The 9512-nt window shown below is 51.4% G+C and overlaps 1 protein-coding gene across 1 annotated transcript; it reads right to left on the bottom strand.

The window, feature by feature from the left end:
• Window positions 1–45: 45 nt before the first annotated feature.
• Window positions 46–9210, bottom strand: Rad51ap1 (RAD51 associated protein 1). The gene is made up of 9 exons (XM_090325332.1): window positions 9133–9210; window positions 7565–7614; window positions 6225–6366; window positions 4511–4617; window positions 3955–4026; window positions 3095–3247; window positions 2148–2309; window positions 1157–1306; window positions 46–630 (listed from the first exon to the last, which is right to left on the bottom strand). Exons 1-9 carry the CDS (start codon window positions 9147–9149, stop codon window positions 491–493), a joined length of 993 nt encoding a protein of 330 aa, XP_090181458.1. The 5' UTR covers window positions 9150–9210; the 3' UTR covers window positions 46–490.
• Window positions 9211–9512: the final 302 nt, after the last annotated feature.

The raw sequence follows: 9512 nt of genomic DNA, 5'->3' as shown, positions 1-9512 counted from the left end.
ACCAGCCGGGAACTCCTCCCCAATCTCTCACTAAAGAAAACTGTCTCAGAACTTTCCCATATTTATTCCAGGTGTTGACAATGAGGTGTCCCTCCAATCTATTTGAGCTGGACATTTTAATGTCATTTTCAGCATTCCCAGTTCTTAATAGAGGAGATTTGGCTCAAGGAAGAAAGACCCTGGAGGTAAAATGGATAACGTGGCTTTAAGGAACTCTCCAGTGTCAAGAAATATCTCCAGAGGAAAAGCACACAGAGCTGGGAAGGTCCTGCCGAGACGAGCTCAGGACCGTCTCCTGGCCATGACACAGGGTACCCCAGGGAACAAAACACGGATGACAGAGTCCATGCGGGGCTTTCAGAGAACAGTCCAGAGACAGGGCTGCTGTTTTTGAAGCACACGGCATCTACTTGCGCATCTACCATCCATCCTCCATTACAACACGCACCCAACGGCAGCACGTGAAAGAACTGAAGCAGCCACGGGGAGGCTACCACGGGTGGCTGCTGGTGGCACTGGGGTGTAGAGGCTTCACGCGGGCCAGTCGGGACAGGCCAAGGCGGAGATTCTGACTAGGGGACCGAGCAGAGCCTCCTGTCAACCGGCTGCTGCTGCTGCTTCCCGACGGGGCTGCAAGACAAGACAACACCAGTCATCTCTTAGCACCGATGAGTTGCTAAGAAGCACGAGAAGTGACACTCGGTTCTGCTTCCCAGAATCCACTGAGCACAAGCAGAGGAAAAGACAAGAACTGGAGAGAAAATGCCCAGCCCTGGAGGTTCACACCTGTCACCCTAGCAACTCAGGAATCTGACGTCTGAGGATGGCAGTTCAAAGTCAGTCTGAGCAGGAAAGTCCGTGGGACTCTGATCTCCAATCAACCACCAAAAAAAACTGGAAGTGGAGATGTGGCTCAAAGTGGTAGAGCACTGGCCTTGAGCAAAAGATCTCAGGGACAGCACCCAGGCCATGAGTTCAAGAAGAAACCGGCCAACGGTGCCATCCACAGCACGAGTGGCAAATGCTCAGGGAATAACAGAAAACGCCAGTGTCCCAGAACATGTGCTGACCTGGGCGTGCCCTGAGGTGGGCACGTGCGTGGGGACTGGGGGCAGGAGCAGGCCAGTCCGCCTGCGCCAGGCTGTCCGTGGCCTACCTGGGGGCACCCACGCGGGTCTCTTGATTTCCGCTGCGGGGCCGCATCTTTGTGCTGGTGGTCTGGGAGCCTCAGGAGAAAGAGCAACCTTGCTGGCGGAGGACTGCGAGTCCAGTCTGAGAGCCGCTGGAGACGGCGCCACTGAAGTCACTTGCGTGGGAAAAAAAACCACTGACATGTGGGTTGTACAGGAAGATCAAGTTCAAGGATAGCATACAGACAGAAGTTTGCTGGGCACAGGTGGCTCGTGCCTGACAAAACTAAAGCCAGAAGTGGAGCTGTGGCATGAGTAGTAGAGCGCCAGCCTTCAGTAGAAAAAGCTCAGAACTCTGCAACCAGGTTCTGAGTTCCAGCCCCAGGATTGGCACACACACAAAAATTACAAAGCTTCAGAACTGTACACACACGCAAAAAAAATTTATTGTATTCATATACCACTTTGTTAAATGGCAATACCTTTACACGGCTAAAGATAAAAAATAAAAGTAAAAAAATAAAGGACTGGTTGTGTGGCCTAGTGGTCTAGTTCCTGAATTCCACCCACGAAGCCCTGGGTTCAATTCTTTAGTACCACATACAGAGAGCCAAAAGTGGTGCTGTGGCTCAAGTGGTCGAGCTCTAGCCTTGGGAAAGCCCAAGGACAGTGCTCAGGCCCTGAGCACTGAGTTCTCCACTTAGAGATAAGGGCAAGCAGCAAAGGGAGGCTTTTTAAGCTTCTCTGTTTATCTGTCCTGAGAAAAAGGGGTTCAGGAGAGCTGGCACACAGACTGGACAAACGTGGACTTCCCTCTGGCCTCTCACTTGCTTCAAATCATCTGATTTGCCTCTCAGAGACCAGGTCTTCCCTGGCGAAATACAGGCACTGACTGTCCACAGGGCAGCATAGCACGAACCCCAAAAATCCCCTGTGCCCCTTTCTTTTCCTATTCAGCAAGCACAGCTAGTAAACAGAATGCGTTTCCTCTACAACAGAAGTGATCTGAAAGCTTACACAATGCACTGGGTTTGGGTTTCATCTTCTTCTCTTTCTTTTCCGGTGGGGATTTTACCTTTACTTCTTTTGTCTTAATTGCCTTAGCTTTCCGTTTGGTCATGGTGAAGTCTTCTTCGCTGTCTTCGCTCTCACTGAAATCAGACTCCTCCCCATCCTCTCCTGAAATGGAAGGTCACTTGAGCTGATTTGTGTTCTAAAGGGCGGAACTTTCATTCCCTCCGCTCTCTCCCTGGCACCAGCCCCACCCATGCCTCCGTACCCTACAGTGGATTTCCCCATGGAGAGAACTACCCCAGGCTGGTGGCTCACGCCTGTCGTCCCAGCTACGCAGGAGGCTGAGATCTGAGAATCGCACTTGGAAGCCAGCCTGGGACAGGAAAGTCCCCGAGACCCTTATCTCCTCTGAACCAGCAAAAAACAAAAAGTAGAAGTGTGGCTCATGTTTAAGTGTCCTGAGGTCAAGCTCCAGTACCGGCACCAACAAAAAGAAATTATTATAAGGATAAAACCTACCTTATAAGGCTGTTACGTGGAGTGTGTGTGTAAATACGTATACTTATACATATGCTAAGTATGTCTGTGCATGCAAGCATATTTACATACATGTCACACATTACACATCCCGCTGTCATTCCCAGCACTAGCATGTCCATTCAGTGATCCCGAGAAGCGTGCCTTTCAGATGACCCGTGTGCTGGCCCACAGTCCTCACACAGTCAGGACTGAGGAGAGAGGAAGCATCTCTCTGAGCCTGACCTCCCAGGAGACACCTATCCCCGCCCCCTACGCCCACGCTCCACAGTGTCTGTCTAGATGGACGTGGAGGCAGGGGGACGAAGAGGAGGCAGGAGCAGAGCGGCTTCCCACAAACGTCTCCCTGTAGGCCGCCACCTGAAGCAGGATGGAGTTGCCGTGGCGTTAGTCCTGCGGCAGATCTGACTCACCGGTGGGGGCATCTGACCCAGAGGCGCTGTCGCTGTCTCCGGAGGGCACCCGCTTCTGCCGGGCCGGCGGGGCCCCAGTGGCACAGCCTGCCTTTCTCTTCCCTGGCAAGTGGGGCATCCTGCCGTTGCCTTCCCCAGGGCTCTGGTCCAGGTCTTCAGCGGGGCGCCGGCATGGAGAGAAAGCCAACAGCCGGGGTTTCAAGAAGGGCCCAGGCTCTATGGCCTTGTGGCTTCTCTTTTCTGGGGTCACCCCCGACTCCCCCAGCCCAGTGGGGTTCTCACAGGACCCCCTCATCATTCCCCTGGCAATAGTCCAGAACCCCAAGGGGTTTCCAGACGGAACTGGGAGTATGCCATCCCTTTCTTTTTCTGTCAGTCCTGGGTCTTGAACTCACGGCCTAGGCACTATCTTGAGGGTTTGTGTGCTCAAGGCTAGCACTCTACCACTTTGAGTCACGGCGCCACTTTGATTTTCTGGTGGTTCATGGGTGATAAAGAGACTCCTGGACTTTACTGTCTGGGCTAGCTTTGAACTTCGATCCTCAGATCTCAGCCTCCTGAGGAGCGAGGATGACAGGCGTGAGCCACCAGTGTCTGGCGGCTGTTGCTTTCTTAAGTGGTCAAGTGACAGGAACCAGAGGGTCAAAGGGACGCACACTAGAGGTTCTGGGTGAATATAACTTCCTAGCAGGGAAAGAGGTCTGGGGTCAGCCAAACCAGAGTAAACCTTTAAAAGGCGGGAGGACAGAGCCTAAGCACATCGGAAGACTTTGATTCCAGCTCTGGAAATCAAAACTCTAAACAAAAGTTGCCATAACAGCCTTATGGATGAAAAGCCATTATTAATATCAAAAACATACCTGAAGAGTCAGCAGAGAGGATGGTGGACTGCCTGCCTGCCTCTGTTTCGCTGACACGGTGTTTTTCATCGCCTGAGTATGAGGGAGAAGGAAGAAAACTCAGACGTGCCTGAACGAAGCAGTGTTGAAAAACAGAACAACTCGCGCTGTGTCTCCCAGAGAGGACCTCGAACCTCGGCTAGCAGAGATTTTGCCCTGAGAGGTGAGATTTATTAAGACTTTGGGCTCTGACATCAGACCTGCCTGGGGCTTCAAGTCAGACTTCAAGATTCAATTGCCTGGTTTTTAACATGGAGATAAAATCGGACAGGTAATGGGAGATTCATTGATCGCCTCCCATGGCCAACAATCGATCAACATTAACTGTGAAGTGTGGGAGGGTAAATTCCTGCTTATATTCATCCAAGTTCTGTACACTTCTTTGGATCCGTTGTGGGGTTTGGACGGGGGGCCGGGGCACTGACCCTGAGCCTATTCACTTAAGGTTAGCACGCTAGCACAGCTCCATTTCCCAAGACCGCAGACGCAGCCATCCACACACAGAAAGCCAACTCACTCTGGTCTCCAGACGCCTGGTTGCTGCTGACCGTGGAAAGTTCCTTTGCTGACAACACTAGGGCAGCTTCCAGGCCTCTCTGGAAGATCTTGTCATCCAAGGGCACCCTACAAAACACGGCCCCCCACACAGTGAGATTCTCCCCTAGACCAGTGTCAGGGAAGACCAGACTCTGTTGTCACGATAAAGGGGACATGTGGAGAAGAGACAGTTCCGCAAGTCAGGTCATGAGAAGATTGCTTTTTGGCCAGTTTCTCCATCCCGTCTCCATCCACAGGTTGTCGAGTTCATTTTCCACGTTATGTTCAGTGGTCCAGGTCCACGGCTCCCTTCATTTACCCTTTGTCCCTCTCTTTCTGTGCCCCCCCTTACTCTCTTAAGGACAGATACATGAACAGACAAGACACAGAGAAAAGAACACATAAACAGCCTCAAAGAAAACATTTCTTTCCACATCCTGGAGTTCATTGGGCTAAATATGATTTTATATGATCAGAGGCACAGAGACCTTGAAACTTTGTGTCCCTGCCCTGAGAGCCTCCTGCTCTGGTCTCTCTGTGTGTAGATACAGATGGTCCTGTCTCTCTCTGTGTATTTTAGATCTGGCTTCCCCATATGAGAGAAAACACATGCCGTCTGTGTCTCTGAGGCTGGCTGACCTCACCTAACATGCTTTGATCTGGGTCCGTCCATTTCCCTGCAAATGACAGAATGTGGTTCTTTCTAGTGGCTGTGTCAAAAGCCATCGTGCAGAGGCACCGTGGGGTTGGATCCACTCCTCTGCGGGTGGGTATCTGGGTCGTTTCCCTGACCGACACGGCTACTGTGAACAGTGCAGCTGTGAGCATGGATGCATCGTGACTTTCCATCCAGGGGAAGCCCCTGCTCTCCGCCTCTTTCCCATCAGCCCCTGTCCAGGAAGTACCTGCTCAAACTAAGACAGCCTGGGTTCAAACACAGCTTCTGCTTCGATGGCTTTCATCCTCTCCCCTAGGCAGGGTTAATTGTTCATCTTTACCTTCCAGTCTAGGTTTTTAAATTTAGGGCCAAGGACTGAGGCTCATACATGTAATCCCAGCTGTTTGGGAAGTTGATTATAAGATACAGGTTCAAAATGTCAGTGAGACCAGCCTCTCAACAAAAAGCCAGGCGTGTGAGTACACGGCTATGATTCAGAACACACCAGAGTCCAAAGGTAGGAAGACAGCAGTCTGAGATACTCTTGGGCCAAAGCGAATTTCAACTGTCCTCATTTATTTTATTTTTGGGAACTAGTACTAGTGCTTAAACTCAAGGCCTGGGTTCCTGAGCTTTCTCAAGGCTACCACGTGAGCCACAGCACCACGTCTGGCTTTTTCTGAGTATGTGGTACCGAGGAATCAAACCTAGGTCTTCGTGCATGCTAGGCAAGCACTCTACCACTAGGCCACGCTCCCAGCCCTTCAAGTATAATCTTTAACACAGTAGTTTTGTAAGGTCTGAGACTACTGAGGGGATGTGCATGGCCTGTAATCGTGTTGATTTAAATGGAGATTTGCTCTTATGTTTGTCTGCTCTGGGTTCAGAAAGAGTGAGTTTAATATCACAGCCCCATTCTTCACCGTGGTTAAATGAGAGCAGGCCTCTGATCACATTCTGAGATCGACCAGTAGCTTGCTGGGGTATCCTCAAGCAACACATCAAGAGCCATTAGGTCCCGCATCTTACCTCTCACCTTTTCTTAGGGGTGTTCTCTTGCAGTGGGGCGCTTTCTCTCTGGAGCTGCTTCAACTTAGCTTTCGGGCTGTCTTGCTTGGGCTGCTTTAACCCTGTTTTCAATTTCTTGTTTAACGGTACTCGGTCAGGCATAAAATCATCTATTTAGGCCGACATTAAAAAACGAGAGAGAGAAAATGACTGTCTTGGCAGCTGCATTTGATTCATGTGTCTCCTGGGTCAGCAGGTTGGGCAATTCCAACCTTAACCATTATTATCACTGGCGTTGTTTGTCTTCATTTTTCACTCATCCATTTCAACTACTCTTTGTTGGCCTTTACTTGTGTGTGTGTGTGTGTGTGTGTGTGTGCCAGTCCCGGTCTTGAACTCAGGGCCTGAGCACTGACCTTGGGCTTTCTCAAGGCTAGAGCTCTATCACTTGAGCCACAGCACCACTTCTGGCTTTTTTCTATGTGTATGGTACCGAGGAATTGAATTGAACCTCAGTCCTCGTGCATGCTAGACAAGCACTCTACCACTAGGCCAAACTCCTGGCCTACTGTTGGCCTTTACTTTTAAAATACCAATGCATCACAGATCAGTTCTCTAAAAGCTAAATTGGTAGCCAGCCAGTTAGCCAGGTAGCTCATGCCTATAATACTGGCTGCTCAGGGACCAACTAATCGGCAAAAGTAGAAATAGAAAACTTGTTTCTGGACTAAGGGAAGTACCTTAGTGGCAGAGCATTTGCCTAGTTATGTATGAGGCCCTGTATCAAATCCTGCTACAGGGAAAACAATCTCAATATAATGTTTCTCAGACTCTGTGTGTGTGTGTGTGTGTGTGCGTGTGTGTGTGTGTGCACGCACGAGCGCGCTGGGCCTTGAACTCAGTGCCTGAGCAATAACCCTGTGGTTTTCCTGCTCAAGGCTGGTACTCCACTACTTGAGCTACAACTCCACTTTCAGCTTTTTGTGGGTTAACAGTAGATGAAGAGTCTCAGGAACTTTCCTGCCAAGGCTGACTTTGAACCACTATCTTCAGATCTCAGCCTCCTGAGTAACTAAGATGAGAGGAATGAGCCACGAATGCCCAGCTGCTTCTCGGACTTTTTGATCAAAGTTCTTTTAACAGTGAAGATAAACAACAAATAGTCAATGTGATACAACTTAGACTTAACGTTCTTCAGGGCCTAATTTTTTTTCAGGTCTCCATGGAGTTAAGGAATTTGTTTAATATCTGTCAAATTCTGAGGGGATAAATTTCCAAATTCCAAAATTTCCAAATCCTTTCAGCAAAGAAGCATAGGACCAAGTTCAAATCTCAGTACCATTAGCACAAAAACAAGACTCTACTTACCATCGCTCTCAGAGTCCTCAGTCTGTGAGTAATTGACAGGTTTCCTATTTCTAGGGCCAAGATAAAATGTTTTCATTACACAGAAATGTCCACTTCTTACCCCCATTCCCAAAGGCTGTCATCATGAATAAAGCAAAACATGCTTGGGGTCTCTTGAGAATATGTAAATCTAAGAGATGATGTGAATTTACAGCAGGGGTTTGGCCGTAATTAGAAAGCGAAAATTATACTCTATATGTGATACAGAAAAACGTGAATCCAGACAATGCCCAAAGAAAATCTAATAAGTTACCATTTATAGACTTGTGGCTATAAGAGAAATCTTGTGGCTTGTGTCTACTTGAGAAATCTCAGGGATAGTACTCAGGCCCAGTCTCAGGACTGACAAAGAGAGAGACGGAGAGAGACAGACAGACAGAGACTCTCACAGGCTTCCCTGCCTAGGCTGGCATTGAATCATGATTCTCATCTCTCAGCCTCCTGAGTAGCTAGGATTACAGGCACGCACCACCAGTACCCAATTGAAATAAATCCTAGATACTTTTAGAGAACCGTAGAAGAAAACAATATTCAAAGTTTTCACTTGAGTGGGCGGGAATCATGGAGCCTAGCAAATGAATGAATGATTTTTTTTTTTTAAATGGAGTTGTGTGAAAAGGTAGCTAGGTCAGCTCACACTCAATCACACCTCGCCTTGCCTTGATTATCAGGATTGGGATGGCAGGATGCCAGGTGTGAGTATCCACACCGCTGTGTGAGCAGAACACATGACAGCCTTGGGGTGTGAGGGGACATTTTAAATCCAAAACAAACAAACAGAACGCCACTCTCCGTGCTGAAGAGCCACGGGGATGAATCAATCCAGGGGTGGCAGAGTCTGAGGGAGCCCTTGTGGAGATGTCAGGCGGGCCTCAGCAGGGACATGCAAGAAGGAGAGGTAGAGGAGGGGGAGCTAGGAGGCTGGGGCCATTCTGACCTCCTGCTGGCTCTCACCTGGGACGGACGCTCCCCCCCCAACCTCTCACCATCCTGCCCCCCCACTCCATCCACCACCCTCACCCTTCACCTCCCCTCCCCTTATCCTTCCACTGTCCTCCTCTAACCCATCCCCCACATCCCTCACCCATCACCCCCACCTCACCCCCTTACACCTCACCTCCCTCACCCCCCTCCTCCTCTACCCCTCCCTCACCACTACCTCCCTCACCCCCACCCTCACCCCCTTACACTTCACCTCCCCTCACTCCCCACCACCCTCACCCCCACCTCCCTCACTCCCCACCTCCCTCCCCCCCTCCTCTCCTCTCCCCCACCCTCGCCCCCACCTCCTTCACCCCCCACCTCCTTCACCCCCCTCCTCTCCTCCCCCCCACCTCCCTCACCCCCTCCTCTCCTCTCCCCCACCCTCACCCCCACCTCCTTCACCCCCCTCCTCCCTCCCCCCCACCCCACCCCTCACTCCCCTTCCATCTCCTCTTCGTGCCCCGCCTCGTCCTCCCTCTCCCCTGACCCCCGCCCTCCCCCGCCCCGCACACCCCGACCCCGACGGACCGTCACGAGTGACTCACCGCACGGGCCGCACCATGGCGGGCTGCAGAGCCGCGGCCGCCGCCGCCTCCGCGGGTCCCCGAAGACGGCGCCCGCCGTCCCAGTTCCCGCCAAGAGCGGCCGCCGCCGGTCCCGCCCTCGGCCGCCCGCCGGCCAATCGGCAGCGGCCTGGGGAGCATGCGCCCCGGGGAGGCGGCCGCAGGCTCGGCTACCCGCCGTGGCCACGCCCCTCCCCGCTGCGGTTTCCGCCTCGCACTTTCGCCACAACCGCGGAACGACCACGATGTCTGCTCACCGACCACGCTCCCATAGGACATTCCTTTCCACAGAAGCCAAGATGTCGTTCGGACCGAGAATTGTCCAACAAGTTCAAAAGACAAACAAATAAAAAAAAGGGGCA

This window comes from Megascapheus bottae, chromosome 37, assembly GCF_031878675.1.
Source record: "Megascapheus bottae isolate mThoBot1 chromosome 37, mThoBot2.hap1, whole genome shotgun sequence".
NCBI lineage: Eukaryota > Metazoa > Chordata > Mammalia > Rodentia > Geomyidae > Megascapheus > Megascapheus bottae.
The sequence above is the reverse complement of the archived record's forward strand: the minus strand, read 5'-3'. Positions and strand labels throughout refer to the sequence as shown.

Coding starts and splice junctions, on each gene's coding strand:
- Rad51ap1 (XM_090325332.1), bottom strand. Junction 6,367..7,564: donor TGAGGACTCTGAGAGCGATG/GTAAGTAGAGTC, acceptor CGGCCTAAATAG/ATGATTTTATGCCTGACCGA. Junction 3,248..3,954: donor CCTCTCTGCTGACTCTTCAG/GTATGTTTTTGA, acceptor GCCCCGCTGAAG/ACCTGGACCAGAGCCCTGGG.